The sequence below is a fragment of the Cygnus olor genome, chromosome 6, assembly GCF_009769625.2.
Source record: "Cygnus olor isolate bCygOlo1 chromosome 6, bCygOlo1.pri.v2, whole genome shotgun sequence".
NCBI lineage: Eukaryota > Metazoa > Chordata > Aves > Anseriformes > Anatidae > Cygnus > Cygnus olor.
In genome coordinates, this window is record NC_049174.1 from 29,270,617 (window position 1) to 29,287,203 (window position 16,587).

At 44.4% G+C, this 16,587-nt stretch overlaps 1 protein-coding gene across 4 annotated transcripts in view; it reads left to right on the forward strand.

The window, feature by feature from the left end:
• Window positions 1-824: 824 nt before the first annotated feature.
• The window catches only part of SMARCAL1 (SWI/SNF related, matrix associated, actin dependent regulator of chromatin, subfamily a like 1), a 35,263-nt gene continuing 19,500 nt past the window's right edge, over window positions 825-16,587 (forward strand). For 2 of the 4 annotated variants that reach the window (XM_040561429.1, XM_040561433.1), the window contains exons 1-9: window positions 825-938; window positions 1,775-2,732; window positions 3,421-3,471; window positions 5,181-5,441; window positions 5,599-5,649; window positions 9,415-9,598; window positions 10,638-10,788; window positions 13,594-13,752; window positions 15,510-15,575. In XM_040561429.1, coding sequence (XP_040417363.1) covers window positions 1,862-2,732; window positions 3,421-3,471; window positions 5,181-5,441; window positions 5,599-5,649; window positions 9,415-9,598; window positions 10,638-10,788; window positions 13,594-13,752; window positions 15,510-15,575 — 1,794 coding nt within the window. In that variant the 5' untranslated portion in view covers window positions 825-938; window positions 1,775-1,861. Of the gene's footprint in view, window positions 939-1,031; window positions 1,171-1,212; window positions 1,377-1,774; window positions 2,733-3,420; window positions 3,472-5,180; window positions 5,442-5,598; window positions 5,650-9,414; window positions 9,599-10,637; window positions 10,789-13,593; window positions 13,753-15,509; window positions 15,576-16,587 lie in introns of those variants that run through there. The other 2 variants (XM_040561430.1, XM_040561432.1) reach the window with 2 other exon arrangements.

Genomic DNA, 16,587 nt, shown 5'->3' on the forward strand with positions numbered 1-16,587 from the left:
ACTCCCAGGGCTGTGCTGTATGTCAGGTCGCACCTCGCTCTCACCGCCTGCCTTGTTTTTCTCAGGCTGACGAGCTCCTGACTAATGACAGTCACTGCTGCTTAATCAGGAAGCAATTTAAGGATAACCTTTTTTAATTAACTACCAGAGAGAAGAATGAATAAATAAACTGTGAAACAGCCAGCTGGCTTCTGTGTCCCCAACTGAGGGATCTGTTGGGTGAGAGAAAATGGCATTTGGGGACAGGGATGGCAGCTCCAGACCTGCTGCTGGGAAGGGCAGTGACAGTGTGAGATGGAAGGGGGTCACAGCGCTTCCCAGGACTGTTTCCTTGCCTTTTTTCCCCAATGCCACTCTGGCCACACATGAAAGGATTACAGCTGTCCAGGAGGGATGGCTTCATGTGTATGATTACACCCCGTGTATAATAAAAACCCAGGGAAACACTTTTATTCAGAACTTTAACGCAAATATGACTAATTACATTATTATGAAGGTAGCATCACTGTTTCCCATGCATTACTCCTATTTGTAATTCTGCAGCCGTTTAACAGACATGTGCCTCAGTGCACTAGGCCCACGAGGCAGCTGGTAAGAGAGCCCTGCTAGGTGCTACTAGGGGGCAAAGCCCCAGCCCATGGCTATCAGCAAGAACCCCACACCCCGTATGCGGGCAGAGGACAGGGACAGAAAGCATAACTAACCCCTCTTTCAGTCCCTACTCCAACAGCGAACCCCACCAGCGCCCCTAAAATGGCGCCGGGCTGGGAAGACTCCATTTCCCAGCGTGCCCAGCGGCCCGCGCCTTATTTCAGTTCCCGGCGTGCCACTCGCCCTTGCCTGTCCGGGGCCGCTGGGCGGCCAGCGCGGGGGCTCCTGGGAGTTGTAGTCCGCATGGCTGCGCGCCCTTTGGCGCCGTGGCCGGCCTCTGCCCGCCGGTGGGTGTGCGGGCACTGGGAGGGCAGGGCCGCGGCCTGCGGGTGCGGGGAGGCAGCGGGGCGGTGCGGGGCCGCTGCGGGATGGAGGAGTGCCGCGGGGGTGGCTCCCCGTGGGGCGGCAGCTGGGCCTCGAGGGGGTCGGGGCGACCCCCAGCTTGCAGAGGGGGGGGCAAGGAGTGAGCCTCGTTTTGTGCAGAGGGTGAAGAAAGCCCCTCGCCAGGCGCTGCAGGAGGTGGGCAAGGCTCAGGGCGTGAGGGGACGTGTGGTGGGAGCCTGGTGCAGCCAGCAGAAAGCCCTCGGGCTGTGGGTGGGCCTTTCTCAAGGCAGGAGCTGCCTCCCCGCTTTGCTCATCAGTTTGTATCTGCTCCGCGCCGTGAGATGCCCAAGAACTGGAAGACGAGCGGGAAAGGTGGGGTGTGGTCCCATCGTTGTTGTTAGGTACCAGAAATATAAAATGCTTCCTGCGTAAGACCTCGCAGAGACTTACTGCTTTGCCTGCGTTTGTCTTCACAGACTATTCCCATGCTTGGCAGTTTTATCAGGACTGGTGACTGCTAGGACTTGCAGAAGAGGGTGCTCAGAGCTGTTAGGAAATGGAGGTTTTCTAGTTTTTCCATACCTCTTGTCTATGTGGGACTAGTATGGAAAGCCCTAGAGGTGGTTATCAGCGTTTGCTCACTGATACTGGTTCAGCATTGGTCTGACAGCTAGATTTTTGTGTAGGAGCAGCTACAGTAATATCTAACCACAAATAATACTGAGCTGTCAGTACAATAAGAATTTTGTTGGGGACAGGGTTGAAACTTCCTGTTTCTCTTTGCTGTTTTCTTATGTAGGTTGGCCTCCGGTCCTGTAAAGAAGCAGGTGCCTCTGTGATTAAATACTGATGCGGTTTTGATTCAGGTTTGTCTGAATTGTTGAAGATGTCATCAGGCCTTACAGAAGAGCAAAAGAAAAGAATCGAAGAGAACCGCCAGAAGGCTTTGGCTAGGAGAGCAGAGAGGCTAGCAGCACAGAGAGGTGGACAGGTGGGGGTTGCTGGACCTCAGGTGAAAGAACAGAGTCCAGGCAATTGGGGAAACTTGAAGCAAGAAAACAGTCATGTCAGGTTCATTAGCCAAGACCAACAGAATCCAAACAGTCCTGCAGAGCAGAAGAGCTATCTTCAGAAAAATTATAATCATTACTCTGCAAACCAACAGATGGCTGGTTCACATGGAGAGCAACAAAAGAATTGTTCAGAGGACTCGAAGCAAGCAAGTGGCATTAAGCAGTTCCCTACAACGATCCCAAATTCTCTGAGTTATTCCCATCAACAAAACTCGGATGCTGATGGTCAGAAACATGGACAAGAAGCTTTAATTAATCGTGGTACATTCCAGCAGCCCGCATGCTACCCAGCTTCCAAAAACCCTGCAGAACCATCTCATCCTAAATTAATTGATAACAGGCACTCTGATGGTATTAAAGATTTACAAAGTTGGAGCAAATCTGCCATAAAATATGTTTCAGCGCCGAGCAGCGCCACCCCAAGTGATTCAGAAACACGGATAAACAGAGGCAGACCAACAGAAAGCCAGGGGGGAGGTGGTGCCTTTCAGGCCAGTGGTAAGGTGCAGAAGCTGACCAGCTTTTCTGGTGCAGGCTCTACTTTTGAAGCTGCCTCTCACAAGAAGGCGAATAACGTTACAAAAGGAAAATGTGTGAAATATGGGGAAGACCGTTTCCTGGTTGAAATAGGGTATAATGCTGAACTCATTGCTGTGTTTAAGAAAATACCAAGCAAAAGCTATGGTAAGAATTGATTGGTTGCTGTCATATCTGTTTTATGTTGGATTGAAGTTTCAGCATCAGCTGGAATCGCAGTAGCTGTATGCCCTTAGTGCAGCTGCTGTTGGGGTGGAATATGTAGTATTAATGGGGGATTGCAAAAGTAAAGGCAGCTGAAATTGGAAAGAATTTCTGGGTGTAAATATCTTGAGCTTGGATTGAGCCAGGAAATCAGAATTTTTGCTTTATGAACAGTGCTCTAATAAGTCTTGTGTCGGCTGCTGGTCAGAGCCTTTTGGGAACGAAGGAAGAGAAGTTATCCATGAATTAGTGTGGGAAAATGGGTCACTTCAGCTGTAGTTCAGAGTTGATGGGCTGGCTCTGTTAACTGGGTTATTGAGAGTAGTGGAGTTTCCACCTTTTCAGCTTGCTTCTGATCTTTTCTCCCTGCCTTTATTTGTTACGTTCTACTTTTGTTTCCCCCCATATGTTGCTGCTGCCTGTGAATGATTGATGCATTCTTCTTGCTTTAGTATTGATGTGCCCTATGGCTTTCTTTTGGTGTCAGGTAGCTGTAAGCCTGTGCGTGCTGTTTTTCAGATGTGTATCAAGAAGTTTGCATGAGTAGAATGAATTCTATCTTGCCTGGCATGAACGTTTTATAGCACCGCTTTATTCTACCCTAAATGACTCATATTCTGCCCTATTTTAGATCCTACTATGAAAAAATGGAATTTCAGCCTGGAAGATTACATCAGTTTCAGTAAGTAAATGGACTGTTGAATGATAAAAAAAAGATCTAAGTCTTAACATCCCCCCTGCAACCTTTCCATAATTGTTATTTAGCTTTGTTATTGTCTGGAGTAATAAAAGAAACAGTGCTACTCAAACATAATGCCTGTCTTTTAGACTTCTAGCTCATAACATTTTTCTGACATGGTGTAGTATATTAGAAATAACTTGATTTTTGGGGTAGTATAAATGCCAAGCATAGACTTAATCCTGCACTTGCTGAATTGCTTAGGAGTCAACAAGCCGTATCACAGGGAAAATATCTGCTGTGTGGATCCTTCATATGAGTCTGTATGGAGACCTGAGCGTGTTCCTCTGGCTAATGCTTAATTTCTAGGTCTGTTCAAGTATTTTCTTGTTAAACATATATTTTTTACGTTTTTTCCTGTTAATTTTGGGTGTCAGAAAAGGAAAAAACTCAGTTTTTTAAAGCTCTGAGTGAGGCTGAAAATGAAGTTGCCTTTTTTGACATAGCAAGAATGGTTTTATCTCTTTCTCTACTGTCATTTTGTTCTGGAAAGATTGAGAGATGACAGAGGCAAACAGTTCAGGTAAGCTTTTCAAAAGCACGTTGTATTGAAGCCAGTGATAAATCACTATTGATTTCAGTGGGAACAGAATTGGGCCTGTGTTGAGCACTTTGAAAAAACCCACAGATGAGTGCTGGTATTTTAGTTTCCCATGTGGGTTGCCACACATTCATTATTTAAGTGCTGCTGGTTTACTTGAAGTTTGTCAAGCACAGATGAGAGCAGAGTCTCTGCACCAAGGAGCTTGCAAATGAAGAGATTTTTTTTTTTTTTTTAAATCATGTCGGGCTTTTTTTTTCCTTAAACCATCACAGTTCAGCTATGGCAGTAAAGACAACATATGGGTATAGATTGGCAGAGAGACAAGGAAAAATGTGCTGTTAGTTAGCGTTGTTAGCCGTGGTCTTTGACTAACAGCTGGAAAATGATATGTCCCTTCTCTCCCCATGCCCTGGCATCATGACGGCGGTGGTTGCTAGTAATCAGTAAGATAGGAGCCCAGATGGCCGGGGGAAGTACAAGTCTAGCTGCGAGATGTGTGAGAATAAAGGGTGATGGACTTAAATTGTAACAGAGGAGAGATTTGAGGTTTTGGACTAGATTCCTTCCTAGAGTATTATGAGTATAGGGCACTCCTACTAGATGAGGTTGTATATCAGAGGTCCACGTGAAACATGAGGCAGATGTGCTTAGATCTTTCTCCTTTGCTGTTTGCAGAAGCGCCTTCCAGCCTTTCCAGGCACATACATATTGATCACCTACCCCCTGTCCCTTCAGCTTCTTAAGTGAAAATACTGGGTAGTGACTGTGTGCGATTTGCTGCTCAGTGTGGTTCTGCAGGTTGCCTGCACTGGCCTAGTAAGCCACATTTTGGGACTGTTGATTGCAGAAGCCTAACACAGCGACAATACTGGACGGGCCTTAGTTCCCCTATTCTCACATGCTCCCCCTGCCCCCGCTGTGCGCTTTGTGCCACCACTCTCTCTATTCTTTGTCCCTGCGAGTTAAAGCAAGGCATAATCATTCCCTTTCAATGTGAAGGTGTCTGGCTTGCTTGTCATCCACGTCATCCTTTTCCAAAGCATCCTGTGCATCTAGTTTATCCGTGTCCTTTGTTCTTTCCGTGTTATCTGATGGTTTTTCTTCCTAGTGGAAGAAGCAAATCGACTTTCTTCAGTGATTCTGGCACCACTGGAAGGAGAAAATGTGGTTGGCTTGGCATCAGGCTCTCGTTTCAGTGACGGTGGGGTTGATGTGACATCCCTCTTGAAGATGTGCAAGAACTGGAAGAAACCCTCAGCCCTCGTCAAAGGGAAGTGTGTGCTGATCTCTCGCTTCCGGTTTGAGGTTGATATTGGGTATTCTGCAGAAGTTATTGGAGTGTTCAAACAGATGAATTCTAGAAATTACGGTGAGTCTGTTATTATTTTGATGTTGTTTGGGCTGCTTTTGGAGTGCTGTGGATTCAATTCTGAAATGAAGAGGCATGGATGGATAGCCATGTTCTTACGGACAGAGAATTCAGTCTGTTTTAAGAGTTGTGACAGTGTTTGTTATAACTATTGCAGATGCGAAGACCAGAAAGTGGAATTTCTTGCTGGAGGACTATCCCAAACTGAGTGAGTTGCAGCTTTTTTTTTTTTTTTTTTTTTTCTGGCTAAGGCTATTTTCGGGGATTGGCAAATGAATTGTAACTTCATTTCTTGGACTGAGCCTTTCGGCTCTGGGGAGATGAGTGGCTAACGAACCATGAAATGGGTATCTTCCCCTTTCGTCAGACTTTTTTTTTTTTTTTTCCCAGACTCAAAACTTTATATATGTATATTATTCATGGCAGCCCGCTGGGAGGGTGGCCCTGTTCTATAAGATTCTGTGCTGAATTTCTGTACGGCTCCTTAGAGGATATGTCTGTATTTGCTGTCACAAAAATCTTCCTGCTTATTACGTACAGCAGCTCTACTTGAACTCTAAGGAGCTGCAGGAGAACAGATTCCTCTCTTCTCCTGCCATATTTGAACAGGTAGGCCTGGTGGCTGCTAGGCCTTCTTGTCCTCACAGAAATTCTGTCTTACAGACCCTTTAGGTGTGCTCCTCTAATCCTCAGCGCCAGCCTGTCCCTGATGTTTTGCTCCCTCTTGTGCACGTATCAATTTGTAAACTGGCACAGCCACCCCTTGCTCAGAAAAGAGCACAGAGCAAAGCTTACCAGGCTGTTTTACTTCCAGTTCTTCCTCTTCGTTAGCTACAATATTCCAGTAGTGTGCACAGTGTCATGCTGTTTTGTTTCACACTCGGCAAATTTTGTCTTTCAGGTCAAAGCACTAGGTTTTCAAGTCAGCTGACGATTTCTGTAACAACAGTTCATGTGTGGGCACAGTCTGGGTGTTGACTCTAGCTGGTTTTGTTCAGCATACGTTTTACTGTTAATAATAATGTCTTTGTAGACGTCACACGATGTTAGGCTTCCAGCTGATGTACAAGGCAGGTTAGAATTCAGCTTTCTCCCGTAGCTGTATTTACTGTTGGCCAAACAAGAAGAGCTGCTTGTTTCTCTTGCAGACGTGTGCAGATCTGCTCGAAGTAGTCGTCTTGATGCAGAATTTCATATCCTACTAGAATGCTTCAGTGTTAGTTGATAGATACTTAAAAGAAAGCTTACCAAAAAAATCTTTTCAAGAACACCATTTATTCTTCTCTCAAGTGGAATCAAAGAACAGGATGTTGCTACAGCGTTCATTTCTTGGCAGAAGTTGACCGGTAGACTCCCGCCTTAGTGCACCCATGCTGTGCTGGTGGAACTGTGACTGGCTGAACTGAAATGTAGAACTCTGTTGTTGTGGGTTTTGTTGTTGTTTTTTAATGGATGCCGCTTTGCAGAACAATTCCGTCTAAGCAGCATGTTCCTAGCACATCTGCTGCTTAGTTTTTTTTTTATGTTTAGTGAAGTTTATAGAGTGCTTTGAGATGAATAGCATTATGCAAGTCCTAAGTATTATAATTGTTATTTATCATTCCAGTTGGCCCGCTGCGTTTGCCTTGGTACTTATGGGAGGGTATGTGGCTGTGGAATTTGATGGGGGTAAGCTTCAGAAAGGTAATAAGCAGGGTGCTCTGCACTCATCCTTAGAAAGCGTGTTGTGTAGGGCTGAGCATTTCAGAGCTGGAATGCTCCATGTAGTTTTTCTTCCAGTGCAGGCTCGTGCTTCCATGGGATACTGAAGCATGCTTCATGACTATCTCTCTGTGTCTATGATGCATGCCTTCGGAATGTTAGCAATGGTTGTAGGGCTGGAAGCTACATGGTGAGGCCTTGTAGGAATGGCAAATCATGAAAACAATTGTGTGCGCCTGGTTGGAGGCTCTGAAACTCCAGGACTGGGATGTTGACAGACTTGAATTGCAGTGAGAGCTGATGATCTCACGCAGCTTGCTGAAAGATCTTTTGTATGTGCAAAGGGCCTGATCCCGTAGCAGGAGCTAGGTAGTGAGAACAAATGCATCATCTCCCGGTCTGTCACTCTCTTTGCTACGCTGACAGGTTTACACATTGCATGAAGGATCCAGAATACCACAGATTTAAAGAAAGCGAAACCAAACCAAACCGCCGCCACCAAAACCTGAACCAAAAACCTCCAGAGATGTTCTTGGGCGGTGCAGTTTGTGAGGGCATTTGAGGCTTCCTGTAGCATGTGCCTTTCTGAGGAACAGCATTAGCTTTGTGCCTGTTCATTTACCTACGTCAGGAAAAAAAAAAAAGGTTTTTAAAAGGCTGGTTGCCATTTCCAGTAGTGATATCTGTTAGTTTGGAACTGTTTGTAGAGGTTAATGTCTCTTTGCCTAGTTGCTCAGTCATCTTTATATAAAGGTCACTTCAGTAAAAAGTGTCTGTTGGATGAATCATGCTGGTGGCAGATATATCTTAATCACTCTCCCAGCTCATGTACAGAACAATAGCAACAGAATTATCAGTGAGCAAATTGTAGCAATTATGCTAACACATAGCTCAGTCTGTGAGTGTAATAACAAGCTTGTGCTCTACTTCGGGCGGAGAGAGTTCCTGCTATTGAAGAAGTATAAATTAAACTGGAGAGTTTAGAAAGTTTGGCCATTGCCCAACCGCAAATGGAAATCTTTTCATATGTATATTCCTTCGAATTGCTTTTCCCCCTTCATGTGGCAGGGGTCCATAATGCTGCTTTCCTCTTGCAGATAACTGAAATGGGAATACCTGACGGGGTTCTGGAGGTGCATTTACTGCTGGTGTAGTGAGTTCTTATTTCAGCGTGCATAGCACTGGTCGTTTTTGCAAACAGGGTTGTTTTTACGTCTTCCTGACTTCCTGTACAAGCCACTAAGTAAAAGTGGCTCCTCACAGGAAGGGATCCGTGCACATGCATTTGTGCTCCTAGTGTACAGGTGTCTTTTGTTTCTCAGTCCGTGGCCAAAGATTGATTACTGAGCCTGATTTCCTGCTCCCTACTCATTGTATGTTTGAAACTGGTATTTATTTTCATAGAAACTCACAGCTGGGTTAAAAAGACTTACTTTTCTCCTTCTGGGATGGGACAGGGAGGCTGTGAAAGGGGCCTCGTGAGTCAAACGTGAGTAGTATTGAGGGATTCGGGTGGCTGCCTGTGGGCTGGTTCTGGCCTGCAGACCACTTCTGTCCTGGTGAACGGCGCGCGCCGACTGAGCAGGGAGTTGCTGTTGGCCCCTAAAGGACGGCTGGCCGAGTGCCACTGACAGCGTGGTACGAGGGTAGGGTCTCTGAGTCGTGAGGCACTGCCCGTTTTCTTACCCAAATATGCTGAAAGCGGGGTGATGTGCATTTTAGTCAGAGCTGAACCTGTGTGAATTTGGGTAAGAGGAGAAGAGTTTTCAAAGCTGAGGATTCCTATGACCTTCTTTAACTGTCTCAGGTCACTCCTGATCGTGTACTCAGGGGTGGTAGAGACCTCAGAGAAATTTAATGCAGAATCCCAAGGTCAGGATCAAGGTGCTCTTGCTTTCTAGGCTTCAAGAGCTCTTTTGTTCCAATCCATACTTTTATTCCAGAGTAAAATGTGCCCTAAACTGCCCTCAATGTGAATAATCCAGCTCCAGCTGTATTAGTAGCAATCATCTCTGAATGATGGCATCAGACTTTCAGTTTTTTATAATCAAGCCTAAATACAAGGGGAGGGGATGTGATTCATCATGTGGTGCTGAAATAGACTTCAGGGAAGAGGCCAGGCCAACACCTGCGCATGATGCAGTGCTTTCTTGAGCTGTTTCAGGGTAGGAAATAATGTCGTAGATGAGGTCAAGGGATGTGCTCTTGTGTCAATAACGTAAGTCACGTGTGTGTCACCTCGTCTGATAATAAACTGCTCTGCTCTTTGCAGTGAAAATGTTCCAGAGCCTCGCGTCTGTACAAATGGAGCCACTTCCCGAGGCAGTAGTACAGACCTTCGCTGCTCAAATACAGAGCTCCACGTCACCGACGACAGACTTTCCTGATGCTGACCTTTCAGTAGTGGACTCTAAAATTGTGACAAGCCTCATGCCCTTTCAGCGGGAAGGTGTGAAGTAGGTCCTTTTTGCATGCTGTTAGAGCTGGTCCTTGCCTGGAATTGTATGCTTTATATTTGTGCCCAGGCCACATTCTCTTCCACAGAGGGCTAAACATTTCTCCAGTGTCTTGGGTTGTCACACTCTGGCACTCTGGGCTCTTGGTTGTTTGGTGTGGTTTGTTTTGTTTGATTTTTTTTTTTTTTGAATGACACATCTATTCGTTTCTAGCTAGAATTCTTCATCATGAGTCAGGACAAAAATATCATTTTGCTAGTCTTACAGAACTGTTCAAATGGTACATCTCTGATCTCTCTCCCACGATTCAATATGTGCCTAATTGTCATATGATTTTTCTGTAAGGTCATTTTTTTTATCCAAATGACTTTTTTTTTTCCCTCCAAATACTAATGTACATGGAAAGTGCCAGGAAATGGGACTCTGGTCATGAAAGGCTTGGAATGACTAACTGTATGTAGAAGGAACATTTTAAATGTCCCTCTCTGTGCCATATACAGCCATTAGTTGCTGAATTCAAGATGCAACCCAGGAAAGTCTGCATTTACTGCTATTTAAATGGCATTGTTGTTAATATTTTCTTAACCCAGACAGACATGAATAATGGCATGGAAAATGTGCTTTAAATAATTGTAAGGTCTTACATCTACTTCTTGCATGAAATCAATGTCTCTTAAGGTCTGGGCTGAACCATCCAAGCTTTGGGAGGAGAATTTTGTGAGCTGCTTACTTATGTTAAAACTAATTGAGAAGATCCGGGTTTACTGAAGAACCCAGATTACTTCCAGGCAATTCACGTTGTAGGCTTATCCTACAAAACACCTGCAGTTTATTGGGTACCATGCAGCAGGCTAAAGACATTTACTGCAGTTGATGCTCACTGTAGTGTCGTCCACAATCTGCAGAAGGATTTTTTTTCTGTTTTTTCCTCAATTTTTCTAGAAAGTGCTTCTCATCTGATTTAGACCGTTGTTGAGTTGCGCTCATCTTGGACACCAGGAGAGACGGTAACCCATTTCTTGACTTTTATTTCCCCCAGTTTTGCAATTTTCAGAAATGGCCGTGTACTTCTTGCGGATGACATGGGCTTGGGCAAGACTATCCAGGCGATCTGCATCGCTGCCTATTACCGAAAGGAATGGCCCCTGCTGGTGGTGACTCCTTCTTCTGTGAGGTTTACGTGGGCAGAGGTACTGTGAGTTTAACATTACGTAGATGGCCAGTAGAGGGCATGTGTGGTGGTTATTCTGTGTTGCAGTCTGTACAAGTTAAAATTTTAAGATGATGTATTTTAAAGGTAAGAAAGTAAAATCTGTACTTGCTTAGAAACTTAAGATGGGGGAAATTGCTTGGCATTGGCCATATGATACAAGCCTACTTTCTTTTACTGGCTGATTTTCTTCTTGCAGTCCAGCTGATCTATTGAAAAGATGGAGATTTAGAGAAAAAATGTCCTGTGGGCCTTTGTTAACTTTGTTTCTGCAAGTCAGCCAGCTCCAAGGAGGCATTTTAGTCACTAGTGCCGAAGACAGTAGTTGCATTGAAGCAACCGTCTGTTGTATTCAATTCCTTTACAGCAGGACTTAGATGCTGAGCTTCTTGTTATTCTTCTTTCTTCTCAAGAGGTCCCATTATCATCATCATCGAATATTTGTCATAATATGTCTTTCATCATGTTCACTGTATGATGCTAAGTCCTCTGAGCCCTTTATCACTGTGAAACGGAAGCTCAACAAAGCTCATGTGGTTGGGAAATGTGATTTGTTGAAAGAAATCACTGTCATGACTGAGGCTCTTTGGTTGCCATAGGCTAGTGAGATGTTCATTGCAGGAGAAAAATGTAAGCCAGATGTTTTAGGTCGGTAATTTTACGTCTGAGTCGGAGAGGGTGGGAGTTTAGTCTTCCCTGTGATGCTTCAGTGATGAGAAATGTATTGGTGGGGATTTACTTGCATTTTTTTTGTTCTTGTTGTTCTGTAATCTGGCTGTTAGAGCATCTCGGCTTGTGTTTTCACATCCAGTAGTGCAACAAAACACTGGGTGGCAAGAAAAAAAGATCTGAACGAGGGAGTAATGCTCATCATGTTTCAGATGGGAAAGAAAAAGGACTTACTTCAAAGGCCTGTGGACTTGTGATTCAACACCTAACCTGGATTCAGGGCTCCTGTTGGAGACACTGGGAGTGTTCTGGGGCCTGGGTTCTTGAAGTACTTGGTACCTGCAGCTAAACTCCTACATCCTGCTCCAGGAGATTTAAGCAGTATGAAGGTTTTCTTCTTGAGTGCTTGATTTGCTCTGCCTATGCCCTCTTGACTCCTCAGGAGGCCACTGTGCGAGCTATTTGCTAGGATGTTTGCTTTAAAATTGTCTGTGTCGCTTTGAGTATGTGAAATACCTGAGTCCAAGCAAAATGCGTTGCAGAAGGTGGAAGACGGTGAAGTTTGTTACGGTCTGTAACCTTCTCAGTTCACTTCTGCACAGATGTGTTTAACATGGAAACTCTTGTTGTGTCTCTGGAGCTGAATTGCCAGAAATTGTCTTCGTCTCAGAGCTGCAGGATTTATTTTTAGATTATCTGGGCTCTTGGCATTGAGTGCCGTAATATTTTGAGGTGCAATAGGAAGCTAGCAAGAAGGTGCAAGTTACTCTTCAGTGAGAAGTGCTGCAGGCATGCATTTGGAGTTCAGCGTTGTGGTTTTTTTTTTTGTTTTTTTTTAATTAAGATTCAGATCTTCTGTTCAGAGAATTTCAAAGTACTTCTTACGGGCCAAGTTCAGCATCAAGTATAGGATCGCTTTTATGGTGTGAATGAGGCAAGTGACCTTTACAAAAGGAGAGAACAGTACAGTAGGAGCTTCTAGATACCTTCCCACTGCTTCAGCCTTTGGCTCAATTTTGTGTCGCAGCAGCCACGCGTTTTTTGGCTGGAATCTGACCTCGCCCATGTGGCGGCATATTTTGCTTGTGGTGCTTATAGGTGGTGCGTGATAGCCAGTTGTTAGTTTCTCGCATGCTGTTGGTATTTGACTCCTCTGACTACAACACGTAGTTGCTGAATGGAGGAGAAGAATGAGGCTTGGGGGATTTCTGCGAGTGAAGGGCCTGGAGGCAGAGACGACGTTTCCCATCGCCACTGCTTGAATACGTTTCTGTAGGGACCAGATCCTGATTACTGGAGCCCCAGCCAGTCCTCTGCAGTGCAAGGTCATCAGGACTCAAACGTTGCAGGGAGATTGGTGTCCCTGGGGTCAGGTTTACAAGGGAAGGGCCGGGTGCTCAGTACCTAACAGATGGGTTTGCAGAAGGATGTCTTCTTATGGGGTGTGGAGCATTTCAAGAGGTTGTTTTGAGCAACTATTACCACATGAAGTTCATTTGCTGTCATAGAGCAGCTGGTGTGGTGTTGGCTTGATCTTTTCTTCCTGTTTTGTTGTTGTTATATTGGTATTTTTTTTTTCTGGTATACTTTTTAAGAAGCAGGGCTAGTGGAAGAGTTTTTGTTGATCTGGATGTGTTATACTTTATTGTCATTGTGGAGTAAACATTACTGTTGTAAGAGATGTTTACCTCTCAGAAGTTTGTACTTAAGAGCCTAAGTTTCCTGTTGAGTTGGGAGAACTAGAAACTTGCCTATCGATAGCGTTCATTGCATTCTCTGTCTGTGAACATAGCAAGTAATATCGTCAGGAGGTCGCACCCATTTTTGTTGCAGATCATACTTTGTTTTCAGTAAGGAACAAGAATAAATCAATTTTGAGCCTTCCTGGCTGTGGAAGGTGGGCTCGGCCTTACAGCCCGGGTGCTATTCTTGATCTTCCCATTACCAGCAGTGCTGCCATGGGAATGCTGCTGACCCTTTCTGTTCCCTCAGCTCGTGTCTGATGGTGGGTGGGGTGAGTCCTTGTTCGAAGCATTCGTGTTATAATTTGTGATGGGGTTTGTGATCCTGACAGGGGATGTGAGCACCAGAATGAAATTACTCTCTTCTCCTCCAGGCGTTTCACAGGTGGCTTCCATCCTTGAGTCCAGGTAGCACGAACGTCATCGTGACTGGCAAAGACAACCTAACAGGAAGCTTGATTAACATTATCAGCTTTGATCTCCTTAGCAAGATGGACAAACAACTCAAGAGCACTTTCCAAGTAGTTATTATTGTAAGTAGTACACTGGAATTTTGAAGTTAATTATACGTTGCAAGTCGCGTATCCTTTGTGTGGTACTGCAGAGAAGTGAGGCAGAGCTTTTTTAGCACTGAAACTGTCTTGTAATCGTGGCTGTGATCACAGCTCTCCTCATGAGCAGTAGGATTTTATGAAGCTTTTTTGATTCCTGAGGCTGTATTTTCTGTTTTAATGGTTAAGGTGCGTCTTTGGTTTCATTGTGGTTGGGCGTGTCCTTTGCCGGAGAGCAAGGTGTGTTGTATCCATATAATAGTCTTGGAGTTGCATCTTTTTAAGGGAAGTGGACTTCAGGTTGATTTCAGTGTTTATCAAGTAAGCCAGATAACCTCTCAACACCACCTACGTGGGTAAAGCATCAAAAAAACCTCCCCTTGTTTGGGTTCCACTGACAGCGTGCATTAAGCTTTCTTCAGTCACAAGTATCTCTGCTTTTGTAAATTAGTTTGAAATCCATTTTTTTCACCTTTCTTGGAGTCATGGTAAAAGGCATTTTTCTAGATTTCAGTTGGTAAAAATTCAAAACACGTAGTGCTTCAAATCCAGCTTGGATAAATAAAGACCAAAAGTGTCTACAAAGCTTCCTGTGTTTCGTGTTCTCAGGCTAGCTTTCAGTTAACAGGTGCACCTGTCCCCAGAATTATAAACCTTGGAACATAACAGACCTTTTGTTTCTCAGCATCAGATGGGAATATGGGAGTTGATGGGGGGGGGGGGGGTGGGAGGGGGGAGGTGGTTGGAGACCAAAACTGCTCATGAGGGAATTGATTTTTTTTTTTCCTTTTTCCCCCCAAGCCACTCTCAGGGTGGAAATGCAGATTGTTATCTTATGTGGGCTGCTCTTTTCAGTAAAGGGACTCAGGCTCTAGGGCTACTACATTGGAACCTTTTACCAGCCCTGAGCTGGCAAATGTTCTTTCTGTGTGTTTATATGTTCAGATATGGACACTCTGCAAGTTTTTACAGATGCTAGGAGTTCTACTGAGTGCTGAGCTTCCCTGCTTTTACTTCTGATATTCTTTGCTGACTGGGGCCAATAATGTAGCTTATTTGTTAATCAGGAGGGAGAAGACTGTGCCTGGGAGGCTAAGCAGTTGTATTGTCTTTACACGCATGGTTGCTTGCTCATCCAGACATGGAGAGATGAGAATGTACCTTGGAGGGTGCCGATTAGATTTTGTGTCCAGGTTCTGCTTTGCTATAGCAGAAGAAATGAAGCCTGTTTGGGGGTGATGTCTCAAGTAGGAGGCTATTATCCACCTGGTGAGCCCTATCAGCAGAGCAGTTGGATCCTAATTAGATTTCTTTTTTCCTTGTTGTTTTCATTAACCCTTCAGTTAGGGAAGTATCACTCTGTAGGCCTCCCATGTTTGCTGCATTTAAAGGACACGCAGGGGCAAATGAGCATCAGTGGTGGAGATGATGTTCCTCTTTCTCCTCCCGTTTCCATCCGCCTCTGGTCACTTGCCTGGGATCATTTGAGATTCATGGCTCTAAGGTTTGATTTCCATTTCATTTGCGTGCAACTGTGGGTTTGAATGTGGGAAGCCTGCTACTCCACGTGCTGTCTTCGTGTTTAGAATTCGATGCGACTATCCCAGTGCTTGAAATTTCCTCTGGGAGGATAAGCTTGTAATATTTTAGATAGCTGAGAATATTGGGAATTTGTTCTTTATCCTGCAGTTGGACTGTGGATCAGAGCTGTCTTCATTTCAGTGCCTGTTCTGTTTCAGGATGAATCTCATTACCTAAAGAACATAAAAACTGCACGATGTCGAGCTGCCATGCCTCTACTCAAGGTATGTATGGTGTGTGCCAAACATCCGGCAGCTAAGGCCAGACTCCCAAAACATGTGCTGCTCTTTATACCAGTTTAGGAGCCAGCAGCTGAATTCTGCTGTTGCACCAGTGGATGTCCAAGTAACTGTTGATTCAAGAGCAAAATTTGTCTCTATCTTAGCTACTAATTTCAATACAAATGTTAGATGGTAAAACCTAATGAAAGAACTTCAGAAACTCCCTTGATCTAATTGTGGCACTGACACTGATATGTTTTATGGTGATGGGGAAAAAGGGAATGTCAAAATTTACTGAATATATTAGTGGAGAGTAGAAAGAATATAGCCGTATCAATGCAGCTTGTTGAGTGTAAAATCATAATCCCTTACTACTTGGCACTCAAATTGCTGCTGTATATCAGAATGATGTTACCTAGGTCCTGTCCTCGGCTTTAGTTTTGACCTCTGCTTTGTTACTGCAAGCTTCCAATGTATTTGTGTGGCTGGCATATAAGAGCACTCCTACTAGTTCTTTGCATTTAACCAGCAGGAAACAGCAGAATGGGAGGTTAGCAAGACAAGTGGCCCCCAGAAGGGAAGGAATATTGAAGTATGTGATAGCAGGAGAAATGTAAATTTTGGTATCTGCCTGTTGTTGTTGAATCAAAGAATCAGATTGTCCCTGGTAGCCTCTAGGAGATTAAAGTTACCAGTAGTTTCTAACGTACAGACTGCAGTGCCTAGAACAAGATAAATGCAGTTCTTTTTCAACAGCTATCCGTAAGTGTGTATAAAGAGAAGGTTTGATCTATGATGGCTTTACAGCAACCAACTTTTATATGCAAGATTTTTAATGGCAGGCTAAAGGTGGTTGTACTTGGGTAACTTCATCGTTCTCTCTATAGGCCTGACTCTTGTCTTCTCTTAGCTTTCAAATCACTTTGAGGCTTTTAATGTTTGGAAACTAAGTAGGAGGTCCAATTTTACGAGCAGTTTTAAGTACAGTAGTTAAGTTTTGATGTCTGAAAATGAT